General features: G+C 45.7%; 1 protein-coding gene across 1 annotated transcript in view; it reads right to left on the reverse strand.

The window, feature by feature from the left end:
- Positions 1–17,958, reverse strand: part of COQ3 (coenzyme Q3, methyltransferase) — a gene marked incomplete at its 5' end in the record, with an annotated part of 29,695 nt that extends 11,737 nt beyond the window's left edge. The window contains 2 exons of the mRNA XM_081094194.1: positions 5,184–5,301; positions 17,850–17,958. Of these exons, the coding sequence (XP_080950320.1) occupies positions 5,184–5,301; positions 17,850–17,958 (227 nt within the window). The remainder of the gene's footprint in view (positions 1–5,183; positions 5,302–17,849) is intronic.
- Between the last annotated feature and the right edge of the window lie 527 nt (positions 17,959–18,485).

Consider the following 18,485-nt stretch of genomic DNA (forward strand, 5'->3'; position numbering starts at 1 on the left):
CCAGTCACTATGATGTGCACTGACCACCAGGGGGCAGACGCTCAACGCAGGAGCTGCCCCCTGGTGGTCAGTGCACTTTCACAGTGAAAGCAACACTTGGCTGACCAGGATGAGTGGCACTCCCACAATGGGCCGCTCCCCGCAGGCCATGCCTCCCCATGCACCGGGCCTCTAGTTTAATAATAATAATAGTAGTAATAGTAGTGGTAGCAATAACCATTTATTGAGTACTTACTAAATGTTGTTACTATTTAAGAATTCAACATATGTCAGATCATTTCACCTAATCTTCCCGGCAACTTTACAAGGTACATACTACTATTATTATCTCACTAGGAGGCTTGGTGCATGAAATTCTGCACTCGGGGGAGAGGGGTCCCCCTCATCCCAGCCTGCCCCCTCTCACAGTCCAGGAGCCCTCGGAGGATGTCCAACTGATAGCTTAGGCCTGCTCCCCGCGTCAGTCGGACATCCTTAGCGCTGTCGTGGAAGCAGGAGAGGCTCCCACCACTGCCGCTGCACTCACCAGCTGTGAGCCTGGTTTCTGGCTGAGCAGCGCTCCCCCTGTGGGAATGCACTGACCACCAGGTGGCAGCTCCTGCATTGAGCATCTGCCCCCCTGGTGGTCAGTGCATGTCATAGCAACCAGTCATTTGCCATTGGTCAGAAACCGGCTCTCCAACTTCCCCCAAGGGGTCCCAGATTGTGAGAGGGTGCAAGCCAGGCCACTGGTGCACGATCGGGGTTGGGGAGGGACGCAGAAGGTTGGCCAGCTGGGAAGGGATCACGGGAGGGTTCCAGGGCATGTTCAGCCCATCTCACTCAGTCCTGATCAGCTGGACCCCAGCAGCACCCTAACCTACCAGTTGGAGCATCTGCCCCCGGTGGTCAGTGCACATCATAGTGAGAGGTTGAGCAGCCTTAGCTATCATTAGCATATTATGCTTTGACTAGGGGCCCGGTGCACGAAATTCGTGCACTGGGTGTGGGGCGGGGGTGGGGGAGAGAGTGTCCCTCAGCCCAGTCTGCCCCCTCTCACATACTGGGAGCCCTCAGGCGTTGACCCCCATCACCCTCCGATCACCTGATCGGCCCCTTGCCCAGGCCTGACGCCTCCGCCAGAAGTGTCAGGCTTGGACAGGGGACCCCCATCTCCCCTCGATCACTGGCTCTGGCCCCCGCCCAGGCCTGAGACCTCTGGCCCAGGAATCATGCCTGGGCAGGGGACCCCCATCTCCCTCTGATCGCTTGCTCCACCCCCCGCCCAAGCCTGACGCCTCTGACCCAGGCTTCAGGCCTGGGCAAGGGGACCATCATATCCCCCCAATCCCTGGCTCCGCCCCCCACCCAGGCCTGATGCCTTGGCCAGAGGAGTTGACCCTCATCACCCTCCGATCACCAATCACTGGATCGGCCCCTTGACCAGGCCTGAGGCCTCCGGCAGAGGTGTCAGGCCTGGGCAGGGGACCCCCAGCTCCCCGTGGTTGCAGGCTCCGCCCTTGCCCAGGCCTAACGCCTCTGGCTGAGGCGTCCGGCCCGGGCAGCGGGGACCCGCAGTGGCAGCGGGGGGCGCCGCGATCATGGGCTTCGCTTTAGGCCCAGGCAAGGGACCCCTAGCTCCTGGGACTGCCAGCTTCGACCGTGCCCAGCTCCCATCGCTGGCTCCACCCCTACTTCCTGCTATCACTGTCCAGGGCGGCAAAGGCGCCTGATTCTCCGATCATGGCTCTTAGCTCCCCCCTGGGTTTCTGATCACTGTCAGTGGCAGGGGGCTTCTTCCTGCTTTCCCTTTCGCCTCCCTGCATTGTGCCTACGTATGCAAATTAACCGCCATCTTGTTGGCAGTTAACTGCCAATCTTAGTTGGCAGTTAATTTGCATATAGCCCTGATTACCCAATGAAAACGGTATTGCCGTACGCCAATTACCATTTTTCTCTTTTATTAGTGTAGATTGGTTGAACGGCCGAATGGGCCACCGGACATTTAGCATATTAGGCTTTTATTACATAGGATTATCTCTATTACACAGATAAGAAAAGGGAAGCTTAGAGAGATTAAGTGGTAGAATCAGGATTTGAAGCCAGATGCCTCCATCTTCTTTTTTTCATTTTGGCTGCTATCATCCTAGTCCAAGCTCCCATCATCTTCTATGTTAATCATTATCCTAGCCTCTGATTAGCCTGCCTGCTTCCTACTTCACCCCCCTCCAATCTGCTCTCCATAACTATCTACTACTCTCTTCATCTTCCCCACTTCAGCCACTTGAGCCTTCTTTCAGTTCTTTGAAGTGACCATGCTTGCTTCTTCCTCAGGTACTTTGTATATGTTGTTACCTCTCCCTGAAACATTATTCTCACACTAGAGGCCCGGCATATGAATTTGTGCACGGGTGGGGTCCCTTGGCCTGGCTGGCGATCAGGGCCAATCATGGCCGGCCGGCCGGGGGGAAGGGACCACAGGAAGTTGGCCAGCCATGGGAGGTTGGCTGTGGGAATGCACTGACCACCAGGGGGCAGCTCCTGCATTGAGCGTCTGCTCCCCTGGTTGTCAGTGCATTGTCATAGCGACCGGTCGACTGGTCGTTTGGTCGACCTGTCATAATGGTTGCTAAGGCTTTTATATATATAGATTACCCATTCCTTCCTCTATAAACTCATTTAATTTCTTCTCTTCTTTTAGCTCTTAGTTTGAATGGAATGTCATCTAAGAAGTCTTCCTCCATTCAAAACTGGGTCATATTCCCCTATTTTAAGTCCTATATATCTTTATACTACTTCTATGAGGTTATTTGATCTGGTCTCCCCACTAACACATAAGTACTATGAGGGTAAAGCATGGACTGTCTCACTTACCATTTTATTCCTAGTGACTAGTACATTTCCTGGAACACAGTTGGTGCTCAAATGCATAATCTGAGACCAGAGGCCCAGACAAGCATATAATTAACCTAAAAATGTTTTTTAATCAGATGGGATCTAACAAGGCCTAAACAGGAATCAGACAGAAAACGACACCAAGTTTCATGTCAAAGTACATGATAGGAAAACCCTCCAAAGATTCTTGGGTAAGAGAGAATAGGTTGTAATGATAAAATAGGTAATGCCATTCAAATTTTTATTATGTTTTTCTTAGCTATATAGAATACATTCTGTATGGATTACTTATTATCCTTTTAAGAGCTAAATATCACTCTTCTTTAATATTATGTTATGACTGTCACCCTCCTTTTCCATGCTTCATCTAAAGACTCAGTAATCAAGGACTAACTTACATAGGTAACAGTAGGTGGTTGCTCAGTTGACTATAAGAATGATTTCAGCCGAAACCAGTTTGGCTCAGTGGATAGAGCATCGGCCTGTGGACTGAAAGGTCCCAGGTTTGATTCCGGTCAAGGGCATGTACCTTGGTTGTGGGCACATCCCCAGTGGGAGATGTGCAGGAGCCAGCTGATCGATGTTTCTCTCTCATCTATGTTTCTAATTCTCTATCTCTCTCCCTTCCTCTCTGTAAAAAATCAATAAAATATATTTAAAAAAAAAAAAAGAATGATTTCACATACACCCAAGCTTAAAGGAGATAGCTCATTCACAAGTAGAAGTATGCACTCATACCTTAAAGCTATGCAATATTTTTTACAAGGTTAGAAGTTGGTTTATAAAATAAGAATACAGAAAGACTTTGATTCAGTCTTACCTAAAATATATACTTATCTACCTTATCATACTAGTTATATTACACTCAAATCATTTATAATTTTAAGCACTGCATTATTTGTGTCCTGTCATAAGGATATTATGAGGAAGTAAAAAGTACTTCTCCAAGTCATATAGTCTTATATTAAAAATAAAATCTATCTCTGAATATGGATAAAGAGTATGCACTATATATTATTTTACAATTTTTCTGTGGGTTTGACATATTCCAAATTTAGAAGTTCCTGCAAAAATAAGAATATGTAGATAAATAAAAGTACCTTAATCAAATCATGTGAGCTATTAAATACTGACTGGATTATTAAACACAACCAACATAAAACTATCTACACTAATAAAAGAGAAAAATGGTAATTGGTGTACGACGCTACCCTTTTCATTGGCTAATCAGGGCTACGTGCAAATTAACTGCCAACTAAGATTGGCAGTTAACTGCCAACAAGATGGCGATTAATTTGCATATGTAGGCACAATGCAGGGAGGCGAAAGAAGGAAGAAACCTCTGCCACTGACAGTGATGGAAATCCAGGGGGGAGCTAAGAGCTGGGGGGCAGGGCAAAGGCGGCCCCCAGCCATGATCGGAGAATCAGGCGCCTTTGCCAGCCTGGCCAGTGATAGCAGGAAGTAGGGGTGGAGCCAGCGATGGGAGCTGGGCACGATAAAAGCTGGCAGTCCCAGGAGCTAGGGGTCCCTTGCCTGGGCCTAAAGCGAAGCCCACGATCGCGGCGCCCCCCGCTGCAGCTGCGGGTCCCCGCTGCCCGGGCCGGACGCCTCAGCCAGAGGCGTTAGGCCTGGGCAGGGGCGGAGCCTGCAACCACGGGGAGCTGGGGGTCCCCTGCCCAGGCCTGACACCTCTGCCGGAGGCCTCAGGCCTGGTCAAGGGGCCGATCCGGTGATTGGTGATCGGAGGGTGATGAGGGTCAACTCCTCTGGCCAAGGCATCAGGCCTAGGTGGGGGGCAGAGCCGGGGATTGGGGGGATATGATGGTCCCCTTGCCCAGGCCTGAAGCCTGGGTCAGAGGCGTCAGGCTTGGGCGGGGGGTGGAGCAAGCGATCAGAGGGAGATGGGGGTCCCCTGCCCAGGCATGATTCCTGGGCCAGAGGCCTCAGGCCTGGGCGGGGGCCAGAGCCAGTGATCGGGGGGAGATGGGGGTCCCCTGTCCAAGCCTGATACCTCTGGTGGAGGCGTCAGGCCTGGGCAAGGGGCAGAGCCAGCAATCGGAGGGGTCTGGGGGTCCCCTGCCCAGGCCTGATGCCTGGGCCAGAGGCGTCAGGCCTGGGCAAGGGGCCGATCCTGAGATTGGAGGGTGATGGGGGTCAACGCCTGAGGGCTCCCAGTATGTGAGAGGGGGCAGGCTGGGCTGAGGGACACTCCCCCCACCCACACCCAGTGCACGAATTTCGTGCACCGGGCCCCTAGTTATTTACATAATTATGTAAATATTTGCCACAGTAATGAATAAACTTACCTGTAACTTTTCATTGTATTCAAGCAGGCAAAGGTCATTCTATAAGATTTGAACCACATGATCCTGTATTTACTGAAAACCCATGGTTTAATTTGTAGAGTCCAACTGAGCTGATTCTCTAGATAAATTGGAAAAAAAATTAAATGTTTAGAGAAAGCACAATATGAATCCTTAATATATATGTACTTGAAGAAACTAAAGGGTTTTTTTAATTTTAGATTTTATTCTAACATATAAAATAAAGGTCTTGCATTCCATCATCGAACTCTAATCAGACATTTCTGAAATTGTATTTGGCAAACATAATTATGAATATGTAAAAGTTTTTTCACACCATTAGTTTTTGCATCCACATTATGCTGTACAAAATTATAAAAAAATGATATTCAAATTAAAACTATATTACCTTTTAAGGGGAGAAATGAGGGCATCTGTATTAGTGTCAACTATTAAATAAAGTTAAAAACAACTATATTACCTTCTAAACTAGGGTAATACTGATTCTGTGATTATATGTCAAAACTAGTTCAAATTCTGTCACTTCCATGTTAGCTACATAAAATGGACATATACATATGTTCAACACCCTTTACAGAAGAAAAAACTGTGGTATAAAACATTTAAAATAGCACTCATCTAGTTCATATATTCAAACTTACGTAGGGGCCTGCTTTATGAGCTACTTACTCTGCTGCAGAACATTCAACTGTTCAAAAGCATTTAGACAAAGTACACCTTATAGCAAAGAAAATTACCATGTTTATTACATTATGATAAGAAGGACAATCCACCAAGAAAATAAACCAACCCTAAATGTGTATATGCCAAACAAGGCTTTCAAAACATGTGAAGCAAAAATAGAACTAAGAGGAGAAATAATCTATAGCTATATTTGGAAATTTCAACACCCTTTTCTCACTAATTGATAGTACCACTAGACAGAAGATCAACAAGAATACAGAAGAACTGAATAACACCATCAACCAACAAGATCTAACTGAATTTTTTAAAATTCTTACCTGAGGATATGTTTATTGATTTCAGAGGGGGCGAGGGGAAGAGAAAGAGAGACATTGATTGATACATGCCACAACTAGGGATCGAACCCAAAACTTTGGTATGTGCCCTGACCAGAAATCAAACTCGCAACCTTTTTTATGTATGGGATGAAACTCCAACCAACTGAGCCACCCAGTTAGATCAGGGCACCATCTAATTGAAATTTATAAAACATTCCACCCAAACAAAAACAAAATGTACATTCTTTCAAGTATGTATGGAGCATTCAGAATGACAGACCATATCCTGAGATATAAAAGAAACCTTCACAACTTTAAGAGAAGTGAAATCATATAAACTATGTTCTCTGACTGTAGTGGACTCAAACCAGAAATAAATAACAGAAAGATAACATGAAAAGAACAAAACACTTAGGAATTAAACAACACAATTATAAACAATCCATGAGTCAAGACAAAGTCTCAGAAAAACAAAACTGAAATAAAAGATACAATAGCCGAAACCGGTTTGGCTCAGTGGCTAGAGCGTCAGCTTGGGGACTGAAAGGTCCCAGGTTCAATTCCGGTCAAGGGCATGTACCTGGGTTGCGGGCACATCCCTAGTAGGAGATGTGCAGGAGGCAGCTGATCGATGTTTCTCTCTCATCGATGTTTCTAACTCTCTATCTCTCTCCCTTTCTCTCTGTAAAAAATCAATAAAATATATATTAAAAAAAAAGATACAATATATAAAAATCTATAGACATAGTTAAAGCAGTATTTAAAGGGAAACTTGCCGAAACCGGTTTGGCTCAGTGGATAGAGCGTCGGCCTGCGGATTGAAAGGTCCCAGGTTCGATTCCGGTCAAGGGCATGTACCTGGGTTGCGGGCATATCCCTAGTAGGAGATGTGCAGGAGGCAGCTGATCGATGTTTCTCTCTCATCGATGTTTCTAACTCTCTATCTCTCTCCCTTCCTCTCTGTAAAAAATCAATAAAATATATTTTTAAAAAATAAAGGGAAATTTATAGCACTAAATATGCATATTAGAAAAACGGAAAGGTCTCAGGTCAACAATCTAAATTACCACCTCAACAAACTAGAAAAAGGAAAGTAAAATAAACCCAAAGCAAGCAGACAAAAGAAAATAATGATAAAAGTAGATATTAATGCCCTAGCTGGTTTGGCTCAGTGGATAGAGCATTGGCCTACAGACTGAAGGGTCTCAGGTTCGATTCTGGTCAAGGGCACATGCTTGGGGTTGTGGGCTTGATCCCCAGTAGGGGGTGTGCAGGAGGCAGCCAATCAATGATTCTCTCTCATCACTGATGTTTCTATCACCCTATCCCTCTCTCTTCCTCTCTGAAATAAATAAAAATATATTTTTTAAATGTAGATATTAATATTACTATATAATAAAGAGGTAAGATGCAAATTGACCGTCACACCCTCACACAAGATGGCCACCCCCATGTGGTCACAAGATGGCCACCATTAGATGGCCGGCAGGGGAGGGCAGTTAGGGGCAACCAGGCCACCAGGGGAGGGTAGTTGGGGGCAACCAGGCCGGCAGGAGAGGGCAATTGGGAGACTGGGCCAGCAGAGGAGGGCAGTTGGGGGGACCAGGCCAGCAGGGGAGGGCAGTTAGGGGCAACCAGGCCGGCAGGGGAGGGCAGTTGGTGGGGGGGACCAGGCCTGCAGGGGAGGATTGGGCCTAAACTGGCAGTCAGACATCCCTCGAGGGGTCCCAGATTGGAGAGGGTGCAGGCTGGGCTGAGGGACAACCCCCCCACCCCCAGTGCACAAATTTCATACACTGGGCCACCAGTCTTATATAATAAAAGCCTAATATGCAAAGTCCCCTCAGACAGTCATTCGACCGGGAGACTGGGAGTTCGACTGCTCACTATGATGTTTGCTGACCACCATGGGGCAGCGCGCTGCGACATGTTGCCAGCTACCTGGGGGTAGAGGTGACGGGGACAGAGGTGCGGTGAGAATGCAGGGTGTCCACCAAGCTCACTCTCACTTTTCCTGCTATCCTCCCCTGGGACGCCAGAGCTCACATGCTGGGTGCCCACGAGGAGCCCACCCTGCACCCGTGCAGCCTCTTCTGGGTTAGCTGGGCCACAGACACCAGGACCGCAGGGGCCAGTTGGGCTCCCCATAGGTCATGCAGGAGCCAGTCTGCAAGGCCAGCTGGGAGAGAGCGCACTGCCTGCCTGGCTTCTGTGTGGCGCCACTGGGCGGCTCAGAGGCCCATGCTGTGCACAGGCCTGCTGCATCTGGCCGCACTCATTGCATCTCCACATGGGGACTCAGGCGTTTTAACTCAGGCGGAGGAAGGCGCGGGGCCCAGGTGCTGCCCAGGGCCCAGGGGTCAGCTGGAACCTGCCCTTCCATGCCAGATGCTCGCGCTTTGATCACTGGCCAGGCTTAGGGACAGCACCCATGCATGAATTTCGTGCACCAGATCTCTAGTAATTAAAATAAAACAGAATAGGTAAAATAAATCAAGGCAAAAGTTAGTTCCTGTCAAAGATCACTAAAATTAATAAGCTTCTAGCAAGGCTGACAAAGAAAGAGAAGACCTATATTACCAATATCAGAAATTAAAGAGGGGATAACACTATCAACTCTAGAGGCATAAAAAGAATGATCAGGGAATACTAAAAACTCTACACAGAGAAGTTCTACAGTTTAGACAAAATGAACCAATTCCATGAAAATCACCAATTACTAAAACCCATACAAGATGAAACACATAGCCTGAATAGTCCTATAACTACTAAAGAAGTTGAATTCATAGTTAAAATCTTCTGAAAAATAAATCTCCAGGCTCGGATCGTTTCCCTGGTGAATTCTACCAAACACTTAAAGAAGAAGAAAACAATCAATTCTACCCAATTTCTTCTAAAAATAAGAGGAACACCTCCCAACTCATTTTATAAAGTCAGCATTACTCTGATAAGAAAGCCAAACAAAGCTGGCACAGTAAAGAAAACCAGAGACCAATTTCTCTCATGAACAGACACAAAAATTCTCAATAATTAGTAAATAGAATACAGCAACATGTAAAAAGAATACTATAGCACAGCCAAGTGGGATTTATTCCAGCTATGCAACACTTAGTTCCATATTAGAAAATGAATGTAATCTACCATATTAATTAAAAGAAGAAAAACCACATAATCTTACCCTATATGACATTTGACAAAACCACACCTACATATGATTAAAAATTCTCAGCAAACTAAGAATAGAAGGAAAATTCTTCCATCTATAGAGCAGTGGTTCTCAACCTTCCTAATGACATGACCCTTTAATACAGTTCCTCATGTTGTGGTGATCCCCAATTTCATTGTTACAAATTGAACATAATTAAAGCATAGTGATAAATCACAAAAACAATATGTAATTATATATGCGTTTTCCTGATGGTCTTAGGCGACCCCTGTGAAAGGGTCGTTTGACCCCCAAAGGGGTCGCGACCCACAGGTTGAGAACCGCTGCTATAGAGCATCCATAAAATTCCTACAGCTCACATAGTACTTAATGGTGAAAAACTAAGTGCTTTACCCCTAACATCAGCAACAAGGCAAGAATGCCCATTCTAATGACTCTTATCTAACACAGCACTAAAAATTTTAGCAAGTGCAATAAGGCAACAAGAAAAAAAGAAGGAAATAAAAGGCATACAGAATTTTCCTTATTTGGAAAAAAAAAAAAGCTCCTGAAACTCATATGTGAGTTCAGCAAGGTCACAGATTACAAGGTCAACACACACAAAAATGTCAATTGTTTCTTTATACTACCAACAATAAACACTTGGAAAGCAAAACCCAAAATGATATACCATTTAAAATCATTCCAAAAGCCCTGGCCAGTTGGTTGGAGCATCTTACTAAATACCAAAACATAGCAGGTTTGATTCCAAGTCAGGGCACGTACGTAGACTGCAGGTTTGATCTCCCACAAGGGTGCATGTAGGAGGCAACCAATTGATGTTTCTCTCTCACATCAATGTCTCCTCCTGTCTCTCTCTCTCTCTCTCTCTCTCTCTCTAAATAATAATAATCTAATCTAATAAAAGAGAAACAGGCAAATTGACTGCACCTCCACTATGCCCCAAGCCACGCCCACCAGCCACTCAGAGCAACTATATGCAAATTAACCCAACCAAGATGGCGGCCGGTAGCCATGGAGCTGGAGCAAGCAGGAGGCTTGGTTGCCCCGGCAATGGAGGCAGTCAAGCTTCCCGCCTGCCCAGGCTGGCTGTGGCCTCTGCTCCAGGCAACAAAGTTTCAATTATAGAAGATAAATAAATCCCAGATACCTGCTTCCAGCCAGCCTCCACAGGGAGTTTGGGTGGCTGGAAGCAGTGGTCAGCCTGCAAACAGCCATCAGCCCCTCACCCAGGATGGCCACACCCTCATGGGGTGAGGGTCCCCGCTGGAGAACTTGGCCAGCCTGCAAACAGCCATCAGCCCCTCACCCAGGATGGCCAGGCACCCTAGTGGGGACCCCCACACTGAAGGGGCTGTGGCCAGCCTGCAAACAGCCATCAGCCCTTCACCCAGGCTGGCCACACCCTCATGGGGTGAGGGTCCCCGCTGGGGGGCTTGGCCAGCCTGCAAACAGTCATCAGCCCCTCACCCGGGCTGGCCAGGCACCCCAGCAGGACCCTCCTCCCTGAAGGGAGTGTGGCCAGCCTGAAAACGGCCCTCAGCCCCTCGCCCCGGCTGGCCAGGCACTCCAGCGGGGACCCCCCACCCTGAAGGGGGTGTGGCCAGTCTGAAAACGGCCCTAAGCCCCTCACCCAGGCTGGCCAGGCACCCCAGCGGAACCCCCACCCTGATCCAGGACACCCTTCAGGGCAAACCAGCCGGCCCGCACCCATGCACCAGGCCTCTATCCTATATAATAAAAGAGTCATATGCAAATTGACCCTAACAGCAGAATGACTGGGAATGACTGGTCACTATGACACACACTGACCACCAGGGGGCAGATGCTCAATGCAGGAGCTGCCCCCTGGTGGTCAGTGCACTCCCACAGGCGGAGCTCTGCTCAGCCACAAGCCAGGCTGACGGCTGCCAGTACAGCGGTGGTGGTGGGAGCCTCTCCCGCCTCCTCAGCAGAGCTAAGGATGTTCGACTGCAGCTTAGGCCTGCTCCCCGCTGGCAAGTGGACATCCCCCGAGGGCTCCCAGGCTGCCAGAGGGATGTCTGACTACCAGCTTAGGCCCAATCTCCCGGGAGCGGGCCTAAGCCAGCAGGTGTTCATCCCCTGAGGAGTCCCAGACTGTGAGAGGGCAGAGGCCGGGCTGAGGGAACCCTCCCCCCCACCCCCGAGTGCACAAATTTTTGTGCACCGGGCCTCTAGTACCAATAATAATAATAAAATCAGTCCTAAAAAGAATGATTTACTTCAATTGTTGTATAAATTTAACAAAACATGTATAGGGTCTACATGCTGAAAATCTATATAAAACACTGATAGAAGAAATCAAAGGCAACCTAATGAATGGTGAGACTTAATTGGTTTTTGAATTGGAAAACTCAATATCAATTCTCCCCAAAATGATCTATATGTTTAACACAATTTCTATCAAAATCCCAACAGCCTTTTTTTATAATAGACAAGCTAATTCTAAAATTTATATGAAAAGGCAAAGGAAATAGAATAGCTAACATAATATTAAAGAGACTAGCCCTAGCTGGTTTGGCTCAGTGGACAGAGGTCTGCCTGAGGACTGAAGGGTTCCAGGTTCAACTCTGGTCAAGGCACATGCCCGGACTGTGGGCTTAATCCCCAGTAGGGGGCATGCAGGAGGTAGCTGATCAATGAGTCTCTCTCATCATTGATGTTTCTATCACTGTCCCTCTCCCTTCCTCTCTGAAATCAATAAAAAAATATTTTTAAAAAAGGTACATATTGTACAATTCCATTTATATAACACTGTTGAAATGACAAAATTCTAGTAATAAAGAACAGATCAGTGATTGCCAAGGGTTAAGGCTGGGGTTAGAGTCTGATTGTAAAGGAGTGGTACCTTGAGATTTCTTTGTGATTATAAAACAGCTCTGTATCCTGATTATGGTAGTTGATACACAAATTTCTACATGTGGTCACACACACACACACACACACACACACACACACAAATGAGTTCATGTAAATGTGGCAAAATCTAAATTAGGTCTGTACTTTAGTTGTTTTATACTAATGTCAACTGTGGTTTTGACAATGTATTATAGTTAGGTTAAGATGTTATCACTAAGGAATTGGTGAAGGGCATATGGAAATTTCTCTACTATCTTTGCAAATTCTTATATTAAATTATTTCTAAATAAAAATTTTATTGATTGATTTTAGAGAGAGAGGAAGAGGGAGAGAGGGATGAGGGAGAGAGAGAGAGAGAGAGAGAGAGGAAGGGAGAGGAAGGGAGAAATCCATTTGTTGTTCCACAAATTTATGCATTCGTTGGTTGAGTGTTTTTGTTTGTTTGTTTGTTTGTTTTTTGGTAATCCTCACATGAGGATATTTTTTCCATTGACTTTTAGAAAGAGTGGAAAGAAGGAAGAGAGGAGGGGGAGAGAAACATCAATGTGAGAGAGACACATTGGTTGCCTCCCGCACACGCCCAACTGGGACTAGGCAACAAGCCTGCAAACCAGGTTCATGCCCTTGACCAGTAATCAAACCCGAGATCTTTGGAAGCGGGTGGATGCTCTAACCACTGAGAGACACTGGTCAGGGCTCACTGGTTGATTCTTATATGTGCCCCAACCAGAGATTAAACCCACAATCTTGGTGTGTAGGGATGACACTCTAATCTGGCCAGGGCCAAGGTCAAAATAAAACATTTTAAATTAAAAGTACAAAGAGGCGCCCTAGGCTGGTTTGGCTCAGTGGATAGAGCGTTGGCCTCGGACTGAAGGGTCCGGATTTGATTCTGTTCAAGGGCACATGCCCAGGTTGCAGGCTCGATTCCCCAGTAAGGGGTGTGCAGTAAAGGGTGTGCAGTAAAGGGTGTGTGATGTTTCTATATCTCTCTCCCTCTCCCTTCCTCTATGAAATCAATGAAAGTATATTTAAAATCATTTATGGACTATAATGAACAACATAAACTGATGAACAAAAACAGATCCAGAGACAGAGAAGCATCGATCAGACCATCAAACCTCAGAGGGAAGGTAGGGGAGGGTGGGGGGAAGGGGGAGAGATCAACCAAAGGACTTATATGCAAGCATATAGACCTAACCAATGGACACAGACAACAGGGGGATGAGGGCATGAGTGGGGGGATGGGGGGTAATGTGGGGATAAAGACACATATGTAATAACTTAATCAATAAAAAAAATTAAAAAAAAAAAAGGAAAAAGAGACTCACTACAAAGCATCTCTCTTATCCCCTGACTCCAGTTATCCAGTTTCTCTCTCTGGAGGCAACCAATGTTACTAGATTTGTATGTAAGCTTCCAGAGATATTTTAGACATATATAATTTTTGTGTATCAATTTCTTTTATTTTAATACAAAATATAACAAGTAAACACATTCTTCTACACCAGTGATGGCGAACCTTTTGAGCTCGGCGTGTCAGCATTTTGAAAAACCCTAACTTAACTCTGGTGCCGTGTCACATATAGAAATTTTTTGATATTTGCAACCATAGTAAAACACTTACATTTTTGGTATTTATTTTATATATTTAAATGCCATTTAACAAAGAAAAATCAACCAAAAAAATGAGTTCGCGTGTCACCTCTGACACGCGTGTCCTAGGTTCGCCATCACTGTTCTACATCTTACTTTCTTTTTAACCTAACAATGTATTTTAGGAGGTTTTCTTCATAACAAAGAACATTCTTTTTTTAGGGCTGATGCTAACCCATTATATGCTTATCTCATAATTTACTTGCACTGTCCCCTATTAATGGACATTTGTTTAGGTTATTTCTAATTTCTTGCTATTCCAAAAACATAAGACTGAATTACATAAGTAATTTCATATATGTATGCATGTTTGAGAGTACCTGCAGATAAAACCCCAGGAATTGTGTCAGATGGCATGTGCACTTATTCATTAGTAATTGCCACTGACAGATGTTTAACCCCACGGATAATAGATGAGAATTCCTAATGTTGGTTTCCCCACAGTGATAGCACATGGATAGTCACCAAGAAATGTATTATCACACCTTCTTATCTTTGCTAATCTAATAGATGAAAATGGTATCTCCAAGTAGTGCTAATTTATCATGAGTTTGTGTCTTTCCTTAAGTATAATGGTGTGATGGTCTGAATGTTTGTGTCCTTAACCCCCCTGCCCCCCCAAATTCATAGTGTAACCCCCAAGGTGATGGCATGCGATGGGACCTTTGCAAGGTGATTAGCTCACGAGGGTGGAGCCCTCATGACTGGTTTGGTGGCCTTATAAAAGAGATCCCAGAGGACAGAACAAGAAGGCTCCATCTCTGAACGAGGAAGTGGGCTCTCACCAGATACAGAATCTTGGGTTTCCCAGTCTTCAGAACCATAAAAAAAAATTTCTGTAATTGCTAAGGCAGCCAGGTATTTTATTACAACAATTCCAAGATAAATGGTTATATTATTTATATTTCATGTCTTGTCTTTATCTGTACTACCTACCTACCTGACTACCTTTTAAGACCCAGTTCAAATACGACCTCCTTTATGACTTTAGGTAGGTAAATGAGATATTAGATAATTATGTAAACTGTAACATATAGGTAAGGAATAAGGTATTATTATGAAACTGAGCCTCAGAGCCTTCCTGCTCTCTACTCAGTCATGACCGCAATCTCTCTCACACCTCCCCTCTTACCTCCCTCATATCTAGCAAATTAGTCCCTCAGTCATTAGTATTGCCAGAATTCTCAAGGGCTTTAAAAAACACCTCACCGTAATTGAGAGAAACAAGTCAGTTTGTATTAATAAATAGGATGCTACCAATTCCTTCTCTACCAGAATCTGTGACCTTTCTTGTATTTGAGATTTTAAAGTAATGGAGGGAAATTTCATTTACTTCAAAAGTCATTTATCCAGCCCCTATAAGGTATCACATTGACAGTGAACAAAATCCATACCCTGCCAATATCTTAGGCAAGCAATCACCAATTATTATCTGGACTACTCTAAAGCCTCATGGAGCTTAGTCTTGCCTGCCTCTGTGCCACTTTCTATACAACTGCCAAGGGTTAGTTCTTAATTTTTAAAAAAATATATTTTATTGATTCCAGAGAGAAAGGGAAAGGGAGAGACAGAAACTTCAATGATAAGAGAGAATCATCAATTGGCTGCCTCCTATACAGTCCCCACTGGGGATCAAGCCTGCAACCTGGGCATGTGCCCTGAACGGGGATCGATCCCATGACCTCCTTGTTCATAAGTCAACACTCAACCACTGAGCCACGCCAGCCAGGCCAAGTGTTATTTCTTAAAAACAAGCCTGATTATGTTGCTTCTTCTGTCATTTCCCACTGTCCTCAAAATAGTCAACCACAGGAGGTATGCCTGGCCTTTCAGGACTTGTCATGGCCCAAAAAGTCTACTCTCTCATCCCTTGCCACTCTGCTCTCATTTGCAGCCCTCCATCTACACTACTTTTCAAGGAACACTTTGCAGTTTCCCAGAAACCTCCTCACAGATATTCAAGCTGGTACCTTTGGCCACTCTACCGGCTTCTAAAACTGGTCAACTCTTTCAAGACAACTCCCTATATACCCATTTAAGAGGATTACATGATCCCAAATATGTATTAGGTGCTCCTTCTATGTTCACTCCCAATATTTGGAAATAGTTATATTGTATTTTTTTCTAAATTTCTGATTATAAAAAACATGTTTACTGAAATTAATTTCAAAAAGTATATGATTAAACGATAGATCACCAACTCCACCACAGATAGTCACTACTAAAATTTTTATGTATCTCTATTCTATCTCCATCTATATAGCTCTACGTTCATAATACACACTGATTTAGAACACTTTCTTAATACTATATCCAGGTGGATACACATTGATTTAAATCATTCCTTTTTGTTTTTTCATCTTCACCCAAGAATATGTTTTTACTAGAGGCCTGGTGCATGAAATTCATGCACTGGAGGGGGGTGTCCCTCGGCCTGGCCTGCACCCTCTCCCAGTCCGGGTCAGCAGTCAGACATCACTCTGCAGTCCGGGACACCTCGCTCCTTACCGCCAACCTGCAGCAGAGGCAGGAGACTCCCACCACTACTGCTACGCTTGTCAGCGAGGCTCCCGCTGTGCTCACCAGCACTCCCCCTATGGGAGCGCACTGACCACCAGCGGGCAGCTCCTGTGTTGAGCTTCTGGCCCTTGGTGTTTGTCATAGCCACTGGACATCCTGTTTGGTCAATTTGCATATTAGGGTTTTATTATATAGGACTGATTGGAGGGGGGGGGCAGGAGGGAGAGAGAGAGACAGAGAGACAGAGAGAGAGAGAGAGAGAGAGAGAGAGAGAGAGAGAGAGAGAACGCGAGCTCCATTAGTTGCCTCCAGTAGATGCCCCCACCAGGGATTGAACCCAAAATCTAGATATGTGCCCTAACCAGGAATCCAACCCGCAATCCTTTTGGGGTATGGGACTACGCTTCAACCAAGCCCCCCGGCCAGGGCTCAATCACCGTTTTTGTTGGCTAGACTAGTCTTCCCTGTGTGAGAGGACCAGCGTAACTCTATTGGTGGGCCTTCACATTTCCTTTTTGTCATTATATCCTAATCTTAGTTGTATCCTAACATTTTTTAGAGGCCCTTGAGCTATCATTCATTTTAAAATTCCCAGTGCCTGGCATGCAATGTTTATTAAATGAGCTTCATTAAAGAATAAACTTGCCGAAACCGGTTTGGCTCAGTGGATAGAGCGTCGGCCTGCGGACTGAAAGGTCCCAGGTTCGATTCCGGTCAAGGGCATGTACCTGGGTTGCGGGCATATCCCCAGTGGGAGATGTGCAGGAGGCAGCTGATCGATGTTTCTCTCTCATCGATGTTTCTAGCTCTCTCTCTCTCTTCCTCTCTGTAAAAAATCAATAAAATATATTAAAAAAAAAAAAGAATAAACTTAACTTTCAGGTTAACATTGGGAGCAAATAATCTGTTTTCTACAAGCATCAAGTACAGTGCATTATTTTCTTAATCGCTGCCAACAGTCTGTTGAATTAACCTATTAATCAAAAAGTGGTATAGCTGCCTTAAATTATTCCTGAAGAGTGGCAGGACAAGTGCAAACAAGACACAATACAACGCTATTGTGTTTGTATAAGAGACAGCAGCTGGCGTCCCTTCCCGCGGGCGCAGGAAGAAAGCGCACAACGACCTTGAGACTCCGGCGCACAGGCAGCCGGGGCTCCTAAGAAGCTCCCACAACCAAGTGGCGACAAAAGCCGCTGGCTCTACGGCGGAGGCCCGCGGGCTGCCCTCCCCTCGGCCGGGACGAGCCCTCAGCTTCTTCCCCGCCTCTGGGAAGGGGAGGGCGACAGCGAGACCGGGCAGTGGGCACGGGTCTCGTCCAGAACCCACGCGGAGCCCAGCGCCTGCCTGCCGCCCTCTCCGCGCCTGCGCACAGCAGCGGGTCCGCCCGGTGGGCGCGTTCGGGGGACCTCGGCACCTACTCACCCGCCGACGGGGTTAAGCGAGAACAGTCAGCCTGTGTACCCCGAAACCTAGATGTAAATACTCCTAAAGAACGGCTCCCGCAGGAGCTCAGCTTGCGCACTACCCACATCGCGACAGAGGATCCACGTCTTTTCCGGTCCCTCTGGTAAAAGATCCCCAGCAGAAAGGTTCCGGGATCACTCTCGCGCAGTCAGGAGTCCATCTAATCACGGTTGCACTTAGTGGATGTTTTATATACATAGCTATAGTTATTCACCCTCAACGTGTCAGATTGTGTGTGCAATTAAAGTATAGAATGTTTCTATTATCACAAACGAACTTAAAGATCCTTCTATTATGCCTATCCTATATGACATCATGGCCAAAGCAGCCATCAATCATGTTACTGCTTCCTGCAACGTCCTAGCTTTTCTTTTATTCCCTGGTAGCTCTATTTCATATTTAACAGATGTCTCCTAGGGAATTTATACTCCTGTTAGACACTCTTAGAATCTTAAAAGCATGGAAACTCTTCTCCAAAGAAAGAATTGTCAAGGTCAATGTCAGAGGGCCAAAAGTCTAAACCGAGTATTCTCTGCAAGTGACCTGATAATATTCTGGAAGGGCATACATTATATAGCAGGAGACTGTTAATTA

This window comes from Myotis nattereri, assembly GCF_964212035.1.
Source record: "Myotis nattereri genome assembly, chromosome: 6".
Taxonomy (NCBI): Eukaryota; Metazoa; Chordata; class Mammalia; order Chiroptera; family Vespertilionidae; genus Myotis; species Myotis nattereri.